Below are 21,077 nucleotides of genomic sequence, written 5' to 3'. Positions count from 1 at the left end.
ACATGCACACACACACACACACACACACACACACACACACACGCACACAAAAACCCTGTCTTTTGCTTGCAGCATGCTACAGTCTTGCAATTTGCTCCATGGGCTTAGACCACCAATAGGAGCACGCTGTACTTAATTAATTGCTTAAGCCCCGCCCCTCTGTCTTCCCATTGGCTGGCCTTTACACAGCTCTAACTTTTGTTTGCAGCATGATACAGTCCTGAAAATTTGTTTATGGACTTACACCACCAATAGGAACACTCTAATATAAACATAAAAAATATATATATATATTTTTTTAACTTTTTTTTTTTAACTTTTTTTTTTTTTTAACTTTTTTTTTTGTTTAACTTTTTTTTTTTTTTTACTTTTTTTAAAAACTTTTTTTTTTTTAAACTTAAAAATGAAAAACTTAAAAATGAAAAACTTAAAAATGAAAAACTTAAAAATGAAAAACTTAAAAATGAAAAACTTAAAAATGAAAAACTTAAAAATGAAAAACTTAAAAATGAAAAACTTAAAAATGAAAAACTTAAAAATGAAAAACTTAAAAATGAAAAACTTAAAAATGAAAAACTTAAAAATGAAAAACTTAAAAATGAAAAACTTAAAAATGAAAAACTTAAAAATGAAAAACTTAAAAATGAAAAACTTAAAAATGAAAAACTTAAAAATGAAAAACTTAAAAATGAAAAACTTAAAAATGAAAAACTTAAAAATTAAAAACTTAAAAATTAAAAACTTAAAAATGAAAAACTTAAAAATGAAAAACTTAAAAATGAAAAACTTAAAAAAAACTTAAATACTTAAAAAAACGTTAAAAAAATGAACTTAAAAAATAAACTTAAAAAAAATAAACTTAAAACAAAAACTTAAAAAAACTTTTAAAAACACAAAACTGAAAGAAAAATCTTAGACCATTGTCAATAATCATTGTGTTTATGCTTTTAAAGATAGGCCTATATGCTATTTGACCCTTTTTTTACATGTAAACGTATGCTATTTAATACAATTTCTGCTCATTAATGCTTTCATATCCATTGTTGTATTTTTTTCTTTTTACCTTTTCTTAATTAATCAAGAATACATTGTAAAGCATTATTCATACATTACAAATCATTAGTAGACACAGTTATGACTTTACTTACTTTATTCTGCCACTTTGGGCATCATACTACTTCCACATACTTTATGCTAGAAATGTAGTTGTTCCGCTTTATGCAGTTATTTATGCTTATATTATTATTTTTTTACAATTTTTTATACTTTTTAACTTTTTGTACTTTTTTCCAGTGTTCAGACTTGGTGGGTGGTCCCACAGACACAGCTATAACTTTATACATTGCGTTTTTAGCGAGCCCACGCAGTTTCTACAGGAACTGCTTTCTAGTTATTATTCCACGGGATTAGTCTTTTTTTTGATGTGCTACTCCTCCCACAGTTTTGACTGTACGCACTTGAGCCATATCTCAAATTGACCGGCTTCATCGGGAAGGATGTGCTTGTATTTTTTTAAGAGAAATGTTGTATAGTTTAATTGATATGAATTTATTAGTGAATAGAATTTCCCCATTGACATGAATGGGAAAATGCGATTTTTCGCATTTTCTCACATTCAAGTATTTTTTCCTCAGAGACTGTAAGCACTATAGTTACAAAACTTGGAGGGTAGGTTCATAATAATTACTACAATTAATCAACTTATAATGTTATCGGTCGGCCTCATAGTGGCGCTATAACAGCCCACTTTACATTTTGGCTTATAACTCTTGAACCGTAGGTCGTAAAATCAAAAAAAAAATTCCCTGATTTGGGCCACGCCCATTTGCGTCATGATAGATTTTCCGCCATTTTGAATTTTCTCCAAAACACACTTTTTGCTCCTCCTCCTACAGATTTTCTCCAAATCTCACAAAAATTGGTACACATGATCTCTGGACCTTTCCGGTTAAAACACCATCGGCAGAATTTTGGTAGTGCGTATCGTTCGGCCGTAATCGTCGTCCGAAGTTAGTAGGAGGGGCCTATATCACAAAGAATGCCATAAATCACGAACGGAATGTCCGATCCATCCCAAATTTGAATCACATGTCTGGGGTGGTTTAATCAACCAAAAGCCAAAAGCAATTCCATTTTCATCTATAGGGGGCGCCGCAAATGCGAAAAATGTAACCGTTAATCGCAAAAACATGATTTTTGGGGGATAAATACCCTCCGAATTACTTGCGCATGATCACAGGGGTGAAGCGACATTGTAATTGGCTGGCAATATCAGTGGGAGGGGCATATGTAAGCCACTGCGGCAACCACACTTTGCAATTTTTTAAAATTGCGACCTTTCTAGTTGTAACACTTTATTGTGGGCTCGCAACAGCGAGCACACTAGTTATTGCCAGTTTATATTTATTCTTGCTTTATTCCAATTTCCGCCCTTTTTTCGAATTCCTACTACTTTCACACACTTTATGCTAGAAATTTAGTTCAAACTTCAAACTGTTCAGCTCTTTGCAGTTATGTGTGCTTGCATTTAGATTTTTACAATTGTTTATACTTTTTTAACTTTTTAACTTTTTAACTTTTTTTGACATTCTTTATAATGAGAGTCGATGGGAGAAACGTCCCATTTTTCACAGTTGACTTTTTTGTGCTCTTATTACTCTGTCATACTTTCACTTTGAAACTCCATTCAAACTTTAAAATGTTCATCAATCTTTGAATTTTCATTGGTGAAAAAGTTGTTTTGAAAAAGTTTATACTTTTTAAAATATTTAACTTTATTTATAAAATGTTTCTCTCATAGACAATGTATGGGATTTTATCTCTAAATCAACCTCACTTTTGCAGCCTCATTACTCTGGCATACTTTGTCGTAGAAACGTGATTTAAACTTTAGCTAGCTCACACGGCTGTGGACTTTTTCGTGGTTCAAACCGTATTCGAATATGTTACACGGTTTCTCCGATATCGCAGTTCAATCGCAGGCCGTATCGTCTAATTAGTGCGCCCTTAGAGTGCGGGGCCTCCTTGAGTAGAGTGTGGAAACTGAAATGCTTCACCTCGGAAATCTACCAAACAAATTGTCGTCCTGGCCAAAATATTCACTTTACACGGATGTTCTTTGGTCATTTTGTAGCCACACATGTCCTCTTTCACACAATGTAACCACCAAAGCACAGATACATACAGAATGTGAACTACGGCCTTTTAAGTGACACAAATACAGTCAAGCTGCCCATTGACCTCCATTGTATAATTCTTACGAGGAAAGTATCGTGAAGACAATTCTTAACTCGCTCTTATAACCACATTTTCGATCGTACCAACACCACCATCGCACATGTTGTACCTCAATGGCTCAGGCCACTCAAAGTGAAAAAAATATTTGCATTCGACTTTTACTTTTTGCGATAGAGCAATTTGTTCGGGCATAGGTTTTTCCCTATTCAGGCCCATTGAAATCTCCCAGTCATAGTGAAGCACTGTTTTACTCTCCCACAGCTGAGACATATAAGGGCTTAATTACAGGGCTGACATTAGAGTTACAAGATCTCAATGAGTTGCTCTGCGAAACCTTGTGAGCTTGTAGGTCTGCTATTTGTGCAGTCACAGACACACGCATGCATACGCACGCACGCACGCACGCACGCACGCAGCTTGTAGGTCTGCTATTTGTGCAATTAGGCTCTACACACAGAGTCACAGACACACGCATGCATGCACACGCACGCACGTGCACACGCACGTGCACGCGCACGCACACGCACACACACACACACACACACACACACACAAAAACCCTGTCTTTTGCTTGCAGCATGCTACAGTCTTGCAATTTGCTCCATGGGCTTAGACCACCAATAGGAGCACGCTGTACTTAATTAATTGCTTAAGCCCCGCCCTTCTGTCTTCCCATTGGCTGGCCTTTACACAGCTCTAACTTTTGTTTGCAGCATGATACAGTCCTGACAATTTGTTTATGGACTTACACCACCAATAGGAACACTAATATAAACTTAAAAAATATATTTTTTTTAAACTTTTTTTTTTTTAACTTTTTTTTTTTTAACTTTTTTTTTTTAAAACTTTTTTTTTTTAAACTTTTTTTTTAAAACTTTTTTTTTTTAAACTTTTTTTTAACTTTTTTTTTTTAACTTTTTTTTAACTTCTTTTTTTTTAAAACTTTTTTTTTAAAAACTTTTTTTTTTTAAACTTAAAAAAAAACTTAAAAATAAAAAACTTAAAAAAGAAAACTTAAAAATGAAAAACCAGTGTTCAGACTTGGTGGGTGGTCCCACAGACACAGCTATAACTTTATACATTGCGTTTTTAGCGAGCCCACGCAGTTTCTACAGGAACTGCTTTCTAGTTCTTATTATTCCATTGGATTAGTCTTTTGTTTGATTCACTACTCCACCCACTGTTTTGACTGTACGCACTTGAGCCATATCTCAAATTGACCGGCTTCATCGGGAAGGATGTGCTTGTATTTTTTTAAGAGAAATGTTGTATTGTTTAATTGATATGAATTTATTAGTGATTTAAATTTCCCCATTGACATGAATGGGAAAGTGCGAAAAATCACATTCAAGTATTTTTTCCTCAGAGACTGTAAGGGCTATAGTTACAAAACTTGGAGGGGAGGTTCATAATAATTACTAAAATTAATCAACTTATAATGTTATCGGTCGGCCTCATGGTGGCGCTATAACAGCCCACTTTACATTTTGGCTTATAACTCTTGAACCGTAAGTCGTAAAATCAAAATTATTTTTTCCCTGACTTCCTTGGGTCATGACGCATCTCCTCATATAGGCCACGCCCATTTGCGTCATGATAGATTTTCCGCCATTTTGAATTTTCTCCAAAACACACTTTTTGCTGCTCCTCCTACAGATGTTGTCCAAATCTCACAAAAATTGGTACACATGATCTCTGGACCTTTCCGATTAAAACACCATCGGCAGAATTTTGGTAGTGCGTATCGTTCGGCGGTAATCGTCGTCCGAAGTTAGTAGGAGGGGCCTATATCACAATAAATGCCATAAATCGGAATGTCCAATCCATCCCAAATTTGAATCACATGTCTGGGGTGGTTTAATCAACCAAAAGCCAAAAGCAATTCCATTTTCATCTATAGGGGGCGCCGCAATGCGAAAACTTTAACCATTTCTCGCAAAAACATGATTTTTTGGGGCATAAATCCTCTTTACTTACACATGATCACAGGTGTGACTTGAAATTGTAATTGGCTAGCAATATTAGTGGGAGGTGCATATGTAAGAGACTGCGGCAACCACACTTTGCAATTTTTTAAAATTGCGACCTTTCTAGTTCTTCAATGTTCTCGTCCCATTGTGGTGGTGTCTGACGTGTGAACATTATTAGTTACTTGTCTTTGATATCTCCACCTATTTTTGATTTGATTTGATTTATTTATTAGATCAAATTCATGCCTTCTTCCTCTAAGGCAGTGCTTCTCAACCTTTTCAGGCCCCTCAAAATAATCATATTTGAATTGAGGACCCCCCCCCCCAAAAAAAAATCATATTTGAACTGAGGAACCCCCAAAATAATCATATTTCAACTGAGGAACCCCCAAAATAATCACATTTGAACTGAGGACCCCACAACGTGATACAAACTTGGAGCTTGTAAAAGGGCTATTTTCACAATTGTTGCCACTTTATTATATTATTTGACAATTTGGCATATGTTTGATCCGTTTTTATAGTATAGTTTGTTTAATGTTGATGCAGTGACTTCCCCAAAAACAGAACTTTCGTGTCTGACAATGGCTCCGAAAATGTCCCATGTAATTAGAAATGGCACATGATGGTAACATTGACAACATACAATTACATACATTCATACATGGATACATATACGTGCATAATGTCATCTTCACATGTATTGGACTGCGCTCCTCCTCTCTCTCCTCTGATGTTATGATGATACTTTACGACGTGCGCGGCTGCACACTTCCCCGTCCCTGGACAATCTGTCTCAGGGCGCCCTTTCATTTATTTTCATTCAGATTTTCATTATTTCCAAGCACTTCCACGCTCCACGTATTTCCTTTTTCCCCGCTGCGGATCCATCTCTGTTCTTCTTCCCGCTGGTGTTCGTGTTACAGTGAGCGATTCTCGGGACATGTTATTCATTTTAACTCACTCTCTCACATCTTGTCATGTTCATGTCGATTGCACGCTCTCTCTCTCTCTCTCTCTCTCTCTGTCTCTGTCTCTGTCTCTGTCTCTGTCTCTGTCTCTGTCCGTCCTCTCAGACGGACATCTCTTCCCTGTGGACGCGCTCGGGGGTTTGATGTCTTCATGATATTGTTGCTGTCGGGTGGAAACCCTGTATGTCCAAAACTGTTCCATTTCAATGTGAGGCTTTTGAAGATTCCGCAAACCAAGTGTTAACTATGGACTCGTTATTATTTTATGAAAACACATAAAAATGTGGAGATATATTTCTGACTGACATCATCGATATTCATGTGTAATAATCTTGGGCGTCCCTTCGTCTCGTCTCTTCTCTGATCTTTGTCTGTCTGTAATTCCCATTGTTTTGAGGAGGCCTTTCATCCCCAGCTACCAGCTGTACTGTGTTTGGCATGAGAAAGGGGAATGTGTTTTAGCCCATAGAGGTCAAGTCCACTATAACAGAGTCTGCGTGCCGTTTATCTACAGCAGTGCTTCTCGAATTGTTTTAATTTCAAGGACCTCCAGTGTGGTACGCATTAGGCCACGGAACCCCCCCCTACCCCTACGGGTCCATTTGGTTCCATTTGTACACTCCCTGAGTTACAGATCTTTAAAGGTCCAGTTGGTTCCTAACTCAACCCTCTCAAGGACAGCCACTTTGAGAAGCACTGGTCTACGGATGGTCTACTCCAGTGGTTCCCAAAGTGGGGTCCGGGGACCCCCAGGGGTCCTTGAGGGAGTTCCAGGGGGTCCCCATGCTAAGTGATAGTTTGGAACCAAATGGACCCTTATGGGTCTGTAACTCTGAGAGTGTACAAATGGAACCAAATGGACCCGTACACTCGTACACTCTCCGTGGCCTAATGCGTACCACACTGGAGGTTCCATTTGTAGACTCTCAGAGTTAAATTGTCATACATTTTACACTATAAATTGAGTGTCCCAGAGATAGGAATGACATTAAATGGGGGTCCGTAGCCTAATGCATGTCAAACTGGGGTTCCTTGAAATTAAACGGGTTGAGAATCTCTGCTAAAGCCGGACAAGTCTTCTCTTATGGGGGTGCCTGGCATATCTTTTCAAATGGGGGTCCACAGGCTGATTAGTGTCAATTTGGGGGTCCTTGACATGAAAAAGTTTGAGAACCACTGGTACAGATACTACTGGTAAAAGTCCAACAAAGTTGTTGTTTGACTAACAGATCGGTCGGTTTCGTCCCGATTGTCTTTCTGCCATGTGAGACGTAGCTCGAGACCCAAAAATAGAAATATATTGCGTCTCTAGAGGCCCAAATGTACAATAATGTAAACTATGAATTCATCACTTATAAATCCTATGAATAGCAGACCTATAATCTCAAAACGTGTTGTTTTGGAACATTTCAGAAAAATACAATTTTTAATAATAATTTGGAGATATTTTCTCACCGCCCATAAGAACAGGGTGGTGACCCAACAGCCCAATGTTTGGGAAACAACTGCTATAGGACAGTCATTCACTTTGCATGATGTCTGTTCCAAACAGTGATTCAAGAATGAATCAGCAGCTGAGCAGCAAACCTCCCTGTGAAAAACCAAACTCTCATAACTATGTGTATACCGTCCTGCCCCTTATTATCTGTCCCGGGGAAGTCTTTCTGCCCCCAGTGGCTATGGAAAGACTGAATATAATAATGATTTAATAGACTGAATGAGCAACGCCAAGACTTGTCCATTCTTGCTGTGACATCAGAGTGATGTCATACCACATGCATAATGGTAAGACTCGACAGAGATGGCATGACTACCAAGAAATTGGATTTCCATGAACTATATAGCCTCAGGAAAAATGAGGTAATTGTGTGTGTGTGGCACGCGCGTGCACCACAAGTCTTTACATGAATCATACACAGATTAACTTGGAAATCTTATATCTCCACATTTTTTTGTACCCAATCGTATAAGAGTGTTGCTATTTTTGAAACATTTCGTCTATTGCTTTCCCAGTTTTAATGGGTCAATGCTCTCCTCCTTTCTTCTACCCCCCTCTCCTCTCTCTCGTCTCTCTCTCTCCAGGTGAGTACAACTACCTGGGCACCACCCTGCGCCAGGTGGGCATTGAACCCATGCCCTCTCTGTCAGACGTCAGGCAGCTCGTTGCCCTGTACGCCATCCTGCCCCTGGGTGAGTGACACACACACACACCTACTACACACCACACCTGTTCAGCCTCGCCTCACGTACACGCGCACGCACGTGCAGGCCTGCCAAGTCAATAATAATCTGTATAGTTCTGCACGTCACATCGGTTCAGCAGATCTACAAGCTCAAAGCGTGCCACTTCGAGATTGCGGATCTGCTACTTTTGATGCTTTTGTGTGACTGATGATCAAGTAGGGTGTTAATTTAAAAACACACCAAATATGGAGATAAGAGGTTTCTGCCTGAGACATCAAGGACACACAAAGTTTTTTTCCACCCCACAAAGGGGTGCATACTTAGTTTAGACTAGTCATTGGTTAGACATGGGTTAAGGTTAGGTTTAGGTGTGCTGCCCCGTGGGAGGTTAGGTTTAGGGTGAGGGTTTGAGATTGACCAATGACTGGTCTAACCAATGACTAGTCTAAACCAAAAACTGTCTAAACTAAGTACTGCACCCCCCGACAAACAGTCGTATTCTTAAAGTCCACTCTGTGACAGACAGACAGACAGACAGACAGACAGACAGACAGACAGACGTCAAAACAATCTGTCAGTGGGGTGGGAGGTGGGCTAGACAGAGACAGTCTTACTGAACAAACACTAGACCGCCCTGCTGGTACAGAAGACATCATTCAACACCTCCAAGAAGCATAAAAGACCTGGACACACTGTGTGTGTGTGTGTGTGTGTGTGCGCACGTGTGCATACTACAAGCTCACAGAAGTATAAAATAGGACTTGTTCATCTCTCTCTTTATGGAAATGGTTTTTCCATTGGCTTGAGGTTTCCCAGTTGTCTCTTTTATAGGATACAGTCTTGAGAGCAGAGAACAAATTGAGTTAATGTGTTTTCAACTGTTTCACATGAAACGTTCCCCGAGTCCACATGCAGGGCCGCCCGCATGCACGCAACGCTCTGTTCGAGTGAAGCAGATTCTATGTAAATCAGTCCATAATTATAGCATGCTTTCCTTTTATGACCTATTTATCATCACAAACCTTGTCCGGTTTGGTTGTAATGAATCTTAAGCAGATCTTCTGTGGCCTACATGAACACGGACTGAATTTTTCACCCACCAGGGTGGAATCCCTACTGTGTGTGTGCATGTGTGTGTGTGTATGTGACTGTGTGCAAGCGAGGGCGAGTGCGTATGTGCGTGCATCCTTGTTTATGCACGATTGAATCCGCGTTGGGTTGGTGGGGGTCCCAAATTATAATATGTCTCAGAAGACTGCTTCCATGCGAGTCCACAGTACTTGCGGTTAACCCTGCAAATCACAGCAAAAATGCAGCCATCTTAATTGACAAAATGTGCTATAGTGAGTCTGTGTGACTCAGAAAGTTTCATTTCTTTATCTTTGTAACTGTGCATGACAAACAAACCAGAGAGACTCATGTACTAAGTGTGTGAGCGCAGTCGTCAACAGAACGGACGTCGCACAGTGTTATACACCACTGGTTCCCAATCTTTTTCATGTCAAGGACCCCCAAAATCACACTAATTAGCCCACGGACCCCCCATTTGAAAAGATATACCAGGGACCCCCATAAGAGAAGACTTTTACGGCTCTAGCAGTGATTCTCGACCAGTTTAATTTCAAGGACCCCCAGTTTGGCATGCATTAGTCTACGGACCCCCATTTAATGACATTTCTATCTCTCGTTTCATTGCAAGTCAAATGAGGAACATCGCTCGTCTATTTCTGCTGCTTATGCCCGATGACGTGAAACATGTCATCATGTTCACAATGTCAACATTTCACTACACGATGACGATACACTATTGATCTCCTCACATCATAATTTGGAACGAGTGACCTCTGCCCATTGAGTTCAATGGAGAGGTGGCGCCATCTTGAGAGGTTCAAAGTCAAAGTCGTACGATGTGTCACACACGTTACCGCAGTGAAATTTGTTCTCCGCATTTGACCCATCTCTTGGAGCGGTGAGCAGCAGCCCTGGCGCACTCGGGAATCATTTGATTAGTTGATTTCACCAGGGAGGCATTGGGTCCCATTTTTACAGTCTTTGGTATGACCCGGCCGGGGATCGAACCCCCGACCTCCCAGTTTCAGGGCGGACACTCTAACCACAAGGCCACTGAGCTTGGTTGGCAGCTGTTAACTTTCAATGGTGTGACGTCCACTGTTATCCAGACGACCGTTTGAGTCCATCTCATCTCATTCAGTGCATTTAGAACAAAGATGAACTCCACGGTTGACACGTAATTGACCTTTGACCCTCACTATGAAAGCGTTTTGATCCTGGTCCGGTGGTGGCCTCCTACTGACCTCTATGACGGGGTCAAGAGGTCACGCAGCGATGCCACAGACAAAACACAGAAACCCTAGAGTGGCACGTGGCATTAATATTTCATCCTGTGTGTGTGTGTGTGTGTGTGGGTGTGGGTGTGTGTGTGTGTGTGTGTGTGTGTGGGGCATTTTAGACTGTGCGTGACCCTATAGCAGCGACATGGTGGCTCTGTGGTGACCTGCCTCTCGCTGTGAACTGACGAGGGGTTGGGTGTCACCGCTACTTAAATGGGGCAAGCAAAATAAGCTTTTAGCTTCAGCCTACACCTTTTTAACCCGATCATTTTAACCCATTTAGACCTGAGCTCGATTCTACAAAATGTCTTCAAAATTTTCTGAAAAACCTATGTTTCTATGTCAGTGGTGCTCAAACTATTCCATGTCAAGGACCCCAAAAATTATATGTATTTGGCCTCTGACCCCCATCTGAAAATATGTTGTTCCAGGGACCCCCCAGAAGCAAGGATTTGAGTTAAAAATGTTCGCTCTGAAAGAATATATATTCCGAGTAGTTTGAACAGCTACATTTTCTATTTCTTAACTAAAATGTATGAGTTGTACAATCAGTCAATCAATACTTTATTTCAGACCCAGGGAGATCCATATCACAGATAAAAGACATATAAAAGTACAGTAAAAAAAAACAGGTTTTCAATGTCTAACATGCAGACGAGTCCGCCAATGCTTCCACAGTTTGGAAGAGAATCTATATGAGCTGTATACAGGGTTAGTCAAAGTAGTAATGATGTCATTATTTGACTCAGTTGCTCTACACATAAATGTATACATCAAGTTGAGCTGCCATAGACTAGCGTTGCGTGTCTGTACGTCTCTCCTCCCTGTCTTGTGAGCAGCTGCTCTCTTTGATCCCCTCGGATGACCGGAGCACAGCTAGCTCTCTTATTTACGAGCGACGCGACCATTTTTATTGCATTTTGTGAATGTGAATGTCAGTGCAATGTGAACATTCAACTCTCTCAGGCAGCTGCCCGGTGTGAGTTCTGCATCAGGGTCGGCGGGCGGTGATCCCCTCAAAAGAAACAAGTGGAAAATGCCACAAGCCCCACCACCATGCCCCTTCTCCTGCCCAACTGGACTCTTTCCAGTGGGTCAAAATTACCACTGCCAATCTTGGCTTATGAGTTATTTTAATCAGGCTCCTGAAAATGGTACATTAACACAATCTGTGCCAGGAACGCCAGGTTACGTTTTAAGCAGCATACCCTACCTGTGCCAAGACGTAAAGTTGCGTTATTAAAAAATAAAATCTAAATATATATATATATATATTTTTCTTTTTTCAGATAGGGTTTTCTGACGTGCATCTGATGTGCACATGGATGCGCCCACGGTTATTCTTTCAATTGTCTCATATCTCTGGCAACTGCACTGCACTTTAACAGGTGGGGCAGAGTTTAAAAAAAACATGGCATAAAAACAGGATAGGCAACCAAACAATCACTAGCGGCTGGAATGTTCACCGGGCCCGAAGGCAAGATGCACAGCTCGAGCCGCGGTGAACGCCGAACGGGACCGTAAATGACCACTTCCAAACGGAGCTAATTGAAATACTGTATGGGTGTAGGCTGTTACTCACATGTAGTTGTGCCTGCCTGTGGCTGTGACAGTGAATGGGGACGGCTTCGGGATTCGGGAAAGTTGATTAAGTTCAAGTGGTAAAGTTAACGTGGGCATGTGTCCATCTTTACTGTTGTCTGTCACTTCACTCACCTCCAGTCAAAGTGTGGATGGAGCTGTTCTATTGCCATTTCCAATGCCACCTGTACCATAACTCTGATATATAACATTGCGCAATCTAGGACTGGATTGTGTGTCTTTTGAAAAGAGCCATTCTAGTAGCAGTTCTCCACCATACCAGCCAAGCACCTGTCTCTCCTCAGGTCTGAGAGCCTTAAAGAGTCCACTCTGTCTCAGATGGACTCCTGCCGAGGAAGACGTCAGGCTATCTGTCAGCATTCGGTGGGGTGGGAGGTGGGTTAGACACAGACAGACAGACGGTTGGATGTCTTACTGATTACTGAACAAACAGACTGTCCTGCTGGTAGAGAAGACATCATTCAACACCGCCAGTCAAGTAGCATCAAAGACCTGTGTGTGTGTGGTGGGGGGGTCACTGGGTCACTGGTGCTCATTATATGATTGCACCCTTCTATCTACTACTACTCATCCCATGGAGACTTGGATTCATGGATATGTTTTGTTTTTGACGCATTCCTAAGCCAATAGTTTGATGGCCAGCTGTGTGGTTCCCTATGGAGACACAAAGAGTCTCCTTTGTGTCTCCAAAGGGAACCACTGCTGGTCCAAGTCTCCATGGGGTGAGTAATCGATATTGGAAAAATTGGAAAAAATCTACAAGCTCATAGCGCGGCACCGAGTGCCGTGCTATGAGCTTGTAGATCTGCTATTTTTAAATGGCTAAAGCATAATATAACGCTTACAACACCAAAAAGGGTTCCCGCCCAAAATTGGTTAAAGGTATATTCAGTGATTTGACTTAATTCAAATATCACTTATTTTTTCTTTTTTTCTGGATAATCCTCCCTACTATGTGCTGACCATATAAGGAGTTCCTCCCTGTCCCCAGTGAGCCCCTGGGGTCAAAAAACCCTAGTTTCAGTTTTGGTGGCGGGTGGCAAAACCTTCATCCAATCAGGATGAGTGGGGCCTTCCTCCAATCATGATCGAGTGGGGGCGGGCCTTGGTGCACATGCTGTTGGCCTGTTGCACTTCCCCCCACTGTAGAGCGTGCATGTGCACATTTTGTTACCGGGGCGGACTGGGTGGTTTTCCAAATCACCCAAATCACTGAATGCTCCTTTAAGTAAAACGCAAACATTGCCGGCCACGTGCACAACTGTACATGGACACGCCTCTGTTCCATGTGCTACGCCACCTGCCCATGTGTATTAAATATACCAGCACGTTTCTCACAATTATAACTGACAATAGCACATTGTTGTTCTCCACGGGACGGTGGCTTCTCTCTGAGAGTCTGGCACGCGTTCAAAGACACGCGGGGAAGTTTCCGCGTTGAGAACCTGCTCCCTGGAGGGCCGTGTTCCGAATAATAGTCAATAGGGGGATAATGCCGTACGGGACATCCCATAATAAACCAGAAATAATATGTGCAGGATATTATGTCCAGGGAGGAAAGGAGAACAAATTAAAATAAACTGAAAGATAAAGACTTCCCCCAGTGAGCGTGGTCACGTCAACACAGTATTGAAATGCCCTAGTTGTGTTGCTCGCTGCAGCGGCAGAGTTGTGGACACATGGAGGTTTACACCAGGGGTTCTCAAACCTTTTCATGTCAAGGACCCCCAAATTGACACTAATTAGCCCGCGGACCCCCTTTTGAAAAGACATGCCAGAGACACCAATAAGGGAAGACTTTTACGGCTCTAGCAGAGATTCTCAACCCGTTTAATTTCAAGGACCCCCAGTTTGACTTGCACATTAGTCTACAGACCCCAATGTAATGGCATTTCTATCTCTGGGACCCCCAATTTATAGTGTAAAATCAATGTTAATTTAACTCTGAGAGTGTACACATGGACCCATTTGGTTCCATTTGTACACTCTCAGAGTTACAGACCCATAAGGGTCCATTTAGTTCCAAACTATAATTTAGCTGGGCACCCCCTGGAACTCCCTCAAGGACCCCTGGGACACTTTGGGAACCACTGGTTTACATACAGCAGACGATGTGAGGTGTCTCTTGTTAAGGAAATCTCTGATCCCAAGGACCCAGACTTTACCATTAACAACAGTGACCCCTACTGCACGCTTCTATAAAGGCACTGGAGAGTTTGGTGGAGAAGAATTGTCTATGAAAGATTGCATAATGGCAGACATGACATCTGCAGGGCTTTTGAAAGTCTGCAAAATAAGGCTTTTAAACTCAAGTAAATTGGTTTAAAGGATTAAACTGATTTTTCATGTTGTTCGTCACCATGTGATGAGGATGTTTGTATTTATGTTGGATCCGTTTTAATACTCGCAGAGCGGTGACTTTGCAATCACAGCTGTTCATTTCCCGCAGCTTTTCTGCCAGCCATTGTTTGTGTGTGTTTGTGTACTTGACAGTGTACTACCATACTTGTGTGGGCCAAAAGTCCCCACAAGTAGCATTTAGAATAGAATTTGAGAGAAATAGACATTGTATAAAGAAAATCTCTTCTGATCTCACAAGAGAAAGGGGTCGTTATGGTAAAAAATTGTCATGTTGAAAAAATATAAAACATAAAATTGGCATCCTACAATGTTGATGTCCTCACAAGTATGTGTGTACGTGTGTGTGGGGGGGGTGCTCAGCTGCTCTCTCTCCCCCCCCCCCCCCCCCCCCAGGGACCAGTGGGGATTCTCAGGGACGGTATTGCACCTGACCCCCCCCTCCCCCCAGGGTCTGGAGGGTGAGGTGGATGTGGTGGTCCGGCCCGGCTCTCACGCTCAGCGGCCTGGCAGACAACCATCATTTTAATCATGGTTAAGATCAGAGAATCACACAATGGGCCTATAAAGTTGTGGATCTGGCTGTACTGTACACTGAACGCTACACAGCGGACCATATGGGTGTCGGTGCACGTTAATGTCACCATCGAGCAGGAACTTTGTTTGTCCATATTTCATTTTTGTTAACATGTGTTATGTTCCATTTTCTGAAATGTTACAGTTTTGGACATGCAAGGTTTACAGTTACACGTGACGGCGATAATAATTAGATTCCATGCAACTCCAGAGGACAAGCCAGGGCTGGAATATTATCACCTTTATGCTGTTCCTGCATACTGTACATGCAAAGTAGTTCTCGTGAATCATACGTAAGCTAAGTGTGGGTATATCTCCCACACTTGTCTTTATATCGACGGGTCTAGACATGTGTCTAGAGCATAATGAATCATAGCTCCATGTGGAAGAGTGATTGACAGGTGCTTGTCATGATATTACTGGTCAGTATTGGTTACGACCTGAAAACTGTATTAACAGTTTGTAGAATAAGCACAGGAATGTACAGTTCTAGAGTCTACTAAGACTCTAGCAGCTCCTCTTAACCCATTCTCCTCAGCTCCCCAGCTCCTCCTAAGAGGATTAAATGGAAAGCACTAGGCTACACCTGCCAGTGTAATCATGCACTACGTTTCTGTCTGACGGGAAGTCATTAATATGAGACTTTTACTGACCTTTTATGACCAGGGATATGCTCTAAAATATGTCTTTAACATCTGTGGTCAAGACAAAATTATTTACAATTTAGTACTGTAGATGGATAATGTAAGTTTTGTAATAATAATCAAAAATCTAGAAAGTAACTAAAGTTTTCAAATAAGTGTAGTATTTACCCTGGTTATGTAAGGGATAATGTATGGCTGAGTGGTCATTGTTGATTGATAAATCACAGACAGGGTGAATTATGTATAAACAATGACCACTCAGCCATACATTATCCCACATATTACACAGCTACTTAATACATCAATTAATATATTGACCCAAAACACAACAAAACGAGGTATTTCCTTTTTTTACGATAATGAAAGAACACGAAAAACTGCTCGTGACGGAACGTTCCGCCATATAGAAAGCAACCGGCAACTGCTTCTGGAGGAACGTTCCGTCATATAAGATCGAACCAGATCGCTGATTTCTTTTTTATTTTATTAATTTTTTCTTGGCCTAGTCCGGTTTCACGCATGTGTGCTGCCGTTCACTTCTTGTATACATGGGCGGACTAAAAAGCTGAATAACTAAATCTACGGAGCTCCCATGGTTTTGCCAAAACGCGCGATGTTCGGAGGTCTTTTCTGATTGTCCGGTGATCCCGACTGGAACATTGGCGCTTTCTAGAGCAAGGATGGCCTCATTTTAGCTCGCTAGCATTGACGCTAATTATTTAGCATCTGAAATGGGCACGCCCAAACCGGACGTGCATCACACCTAAAACCAAGTAGATCCGGCTCAGCAGTCAAGCGTTGGCTCTTGCGTCCACCAGGTGGCAGTGAATCGGTTTAAGTGTTAACATTTTTGAAAGCAATGTTTAGCTGTAAATTACACGGCTGTCATGTTGGAAACAGCAGTAAATCAAGCAGGGCGGCAGGTGCTCTGAGGCTCTGATTAGACGTTGGTCTGTTATAGAGTAATTATAGCCAGAAATATCATATATGGGCCTATACCAGACAGTGCTGGGTGTATACTGGGTGTGGGAATTGGAAGCCAACGAAGGTATAACGGAATAGGGTGGAGACGTGTGGACATTTGGGGAGGTAGAAGACCTTGAGCATAATTTTGGAGCCGCTTCAGAGAGCAATGTCCACTTTGATCTGACTTGTTTTGGAAGTTAAAGGCTTGGCAAAAATTACTTGGCAACACAGGGTGGGACCGTAAGTATAAAGTCCATGATGCAAAGTCCGATGACGTTGAATCGCTTCCTGTCTCTACCCTGTGAAGTATTGTACTGTGGGATTTGGGGAATCTGAGACAAAATGGTTGTTGAGGCACGGACGGACATCCCAGAGCTGCTATAGGCTGGGCCTGGGTGCTGTTGAACAGTATAAGCAGTGGCGTGCACAGACATTTAGAGGGGCAGGTGCTCAAGTGAAAAAAGGGCACCTTTTCCAGAGGGAAAAGGGCAGTTGCTCTAGCACCCCCTAGTGTCTATCTGTGCACACCACTGAGTATAAGAATAAAAATCATCCAGGACATTCAGGACTCTTGAGCTAAAAGAGGTCCCCAAGAAAACTCATAAAAAAATCAATCAATCAAATCACAATTCAAAATATATTTGCGCCTGTCTTTTTTTTAAATAATTATGCGCAAATAAAGTACAAAACAGAAATCTTGTGTTCTTCGCCCCTCAGGCTCCCGTTGCATCCACGAGAAGGCTCCTCTGGTGAAGTCTCTGCTGCTGGCGGGGCCGTCCGGCGTGGGGAAGAAGATGCTGGTTCACGCCATCTGCACAGAGACCGGAGCCAACCTCTTCAACCTCTCACCTGGCAACCTGGCGGGCAAGTTCCCTGGTCGCAGTGGCCTCCATTACCTGCTGCACATGGTCTTCAAGGTAGGGGGCGCTAAAGCTGTTATTTGCAGCACCATAGAGCAGTGGTTCTCAACCCGTGGGTCGCTAAATTATTTTGGGGGGGGTCCCCAAATTATTTTATATATATCTGGTTTCAGTATTAATTTATGATATTATTTTCTCTATTATTAAGGTTATTTTTGCAGTCTGTTTGTATTGGTGGTGGGGAGGGGGGCGGGCGGGGGTTGAGAGACATGGCCAAAAGCATTTCCGGGGGTCGCCAGCCAAAAACTTTAAAAACCCCTGCCATAGAGAAGGGGTCTTCAATGTTTTCAAGTCCAAGCTTAGTCCTAGCTGAGAGAGAGATGAAGCAGGGACCCCCCCACTACATGTCGTTTATCATGTTGGATTCATGGTAATGTGTATTTTGCTGATATTTTACCTCTTAAAACCGTCAATACTTTACCTTTCACTCTGTACTAAAGGGCCATTCACACAAGCACTATAACTATCAAAATATAGTTTTAGAAATCGTACAACTTAAGTGAATACCACAGTTTACACAGACTTTAAAAAAATCACACCTGTGTGAATGAGGGGCGCTCTTATCATCATACATCATCTAATTCCGGTCAGTCACAAGTTGCATCCTCTCTTTTGTCTTCAATGTTACGCAATGTTTGTGTTTACACGAACAACCATTAATTGTCAATGGCATCTAATGTTTGTGTTAGAACAAAGTTTGTGTTTGCACATACGGTAGGCCAAAAGCTGGACATGGGATAGTGCCCCTCAAAAATATAATATAGTTATAGTTACCTTTATAGTTATAGTTCTCAGTGTGAATGTGAGTGTGTTTTAGTCTGCTTTTTTCTCCCTTCCCCACCAAACATCTTGGCCATTAAATTGGGGTGCCAGAGATAGAAATGCCATTAAATGGGGGTCCGTAGCCTAATGCATGTCAAACTGGGGGGTCCTTGAAATTAAACCGGTTGAGAATCACTGCTAGAGCCGTAAAAATCTTCTCTTATGGGGGTCCCTGGCATATCTCTTCAAATGGGGTCCATGGGCTGATTAGTGTCATTTTGGGGGTCCTTGACATGAAAATGTTTGGGAACCACCTGCCCTAGGGGACCCGGACAACCCTGTTGAAGACCCCTTCCATAAAGCTTAGTCGATAAAAAAAAAACACACACACACACATACACACACACACACTGACATGGGGATATCAGAAACCCTTCCACGTCAATCTGTCCGTACATGAAAAAATCACACCCGTGTGAACTGAGTGGTGCAACTGACATCTGTGATGTCAGTGACGTCACATACTAACCATAGCAACCATGCTCGTTTTTTTGGTTGCTAACCATAGCAACCATGCTCGTTTTTTTGGTACGAACAAACACGGGTACACGGGTACAAAGCCAGTTGAGTGGTTTGCACCACTCAAAAAGTAAGCTTTACAATGTTATCACGTAGAACGTAACGAGAGCGCTAAAAAGCACAGACGTGCTTTTTTGCGTCTGTAAGCGGCGGACACAAAGTGGTGGTGTTGGCCAGGATGTTTATCACAGATGGCTATCGTGTGTGTGTGTGTGTGTGTGTGTGTGTGTGTGTGTGTGTGTGTGTGTGTGTGTGTGTGTGTGTGTGTGTGTGTGTGTGTGTGTGTGTGTGTGTGTGTGTGTGTGTGTGTGTGTGTGTGTGTGTGTGTGTGTGTGTGTGTGTGTGTGTGTGTGTGTGTGTTTCCATTTCCCGATGTTCTATCCTTCTGCATGACTACAACTCAGAGGCAAATATATTGTACTTTTATTCCACTACAATCATTTCACACTTCACAGCTTTAATTACTTTCTACTTTGCAGATTTAGATTATGAATACAAAATATACATGAACCAATAAAGTGATGTATAGCATTGTAAGCTTGTAGATTGAACATTTTCAAAGAATTGAAAGTACTATTACTTTACTTATGTTGTAATTACTGTATATCTTGATGCCAATACCTTTGTACTTGAATACAGGCCTTTTACTTACTGTGCAACAGTATTTTGATATTGTGGTATTACTACTTTTACTTAAGTAAAACATGGGAGTACTTATCCCACTGACCATAACGCATGTTACATGTACAGTATGCATGATGCGTGTGTGTGTGTACATGTGTGAGCAGATCCACCTCTCCAAACAGCTGTCTTTACATGCAAACAGCACCAGTCTGCTTGTTGTTGTTGTTGTTTTTGGAGCTATGCCGCTCTGTGTTTGGGGTCTGTCAGCACCCTATCTAAGTGTGCATTGTATTTAATTGTGGGAGTGGGATTAGGATCATGTCTTGACAGGTCAGGATGTCCTGCGTGCTGGCACAGGGGGGGCTAACTCTATTCCACAGCCTTTGTCCTCGCAATCTTTTTGACTTTTTTTTTTTTTTTTTTTTTTTTTTTGAATGCACACACAGCAACCTTTTAAAAGTGACCTTTAACAATAGAAAGTACCTGCATCTGCCGGGCAATTTATAATAACCGTTGGCACTTACGTTAAACACAAAGCTGTGCTTGTGCATGGTCACAATGTGGTGGTGTTCTCTTGACTATGTTTTAACAAAGCAGTCAAAGTGGCATTAATTAATGAGTTTTACTTGCCGTCTCTGCATTTATATATTTTAAATGGCGGTTTGTTTTGCAATGTGTGTGAGGGTAGATGGATACATTTTCAAATTAAATATTTCTAAAAAGGTAAATGGTGAATTTATATTGCGCTTTTATCTAAAGCACCTTACATAGATTGTGCATTACATTCACACCCATGCTCGCCTCACACATTCATACACTTTGTAGTACCAGGAGGTGGTCGAGCAATGCCAAAGAAGAAAAGGGACGCTGTGAGCCCATTGAAGCGGGGTGTAGAGGCTTTGCTGACCACTCACTGTGCAATGTATATCTGGAGGGTCTGCTAAATGGCTAAATTGTATACCGATGGTCACCGGTCGACTAAAACTAAGACGAAAAATGTTCGTTGACTACCTTTTCTCACTGACGAAAACTAAATGGAAACTAAGCTATGATGACTAAAACTAAGACTAAATATATTGACAATTTTGTCAAAAATAAAAACTAGACTAAAATCTTAGGCAGGGACTAGTGGACAAGATATCCAGTATAAGTCATTTTACACTTGGTTGTATGCTTGCGTGTGCGTGCGTGCGTGCGTGCGCATGCTGTTGCTCTGTAGTCTGTAACGAAATAGAAATGTCATAATAGACTTTACGTGTGTGGGTGTTGATTTGGCTTGATTCTGCTCAGAGACCACAGTAGTTTTGGCTTGTGTCATTACTTGAATGGTTGT

The 21,077-nt window shown here is 41.6% G+C and overlaps 1 protein-coding gene across 2 annotated transcripts in view; it reads left to right on the top strand.

Annotated features, from left to right (window-relative positions):
- drc11 (dynein regulatory complex subunit 11) overlaps window positions 1–21,077 on the top strand; it is a 106,252-nt gene that overhangs the window by 73,417 nt on the left and 11,758 nt on the right. For both annotated transcript variants that reach the window (XM_079495383.1, XM_079495384.1), the window contains exons 16-17: window positions 8,261–8,368; window positions 17,577–17,776. In XM_079495383.1, coding sequence (XP_079351509.1) covers window positions 8,261–8,368; window positions 17,577–17,776 — 308 coding nt within the window. The remainder of the gene's footprint in view (window positions 1–8,260; window positions 8,369–17,576; window positions 17,777–21,077) is intronic.

The sequence above is a fragment of the Electrona antarctica genome (genome assembly GCF_951216825.1).
Source record: "Electrona antarctica genome assembly, chromosome: 24".
In the NCBI taxonomy this organism is placed as follows: Eukaryota; Metazoa; Chordata; class Actinopteri; order Myctophiformes; family Myctophidae; genus Electrona; species Electrona antarctica.
The sequence above is the reverse complement of the archived record's forward strand: the minus strand, read 5'-3'. Positions and strand labels throughout refer to the sequence as shown.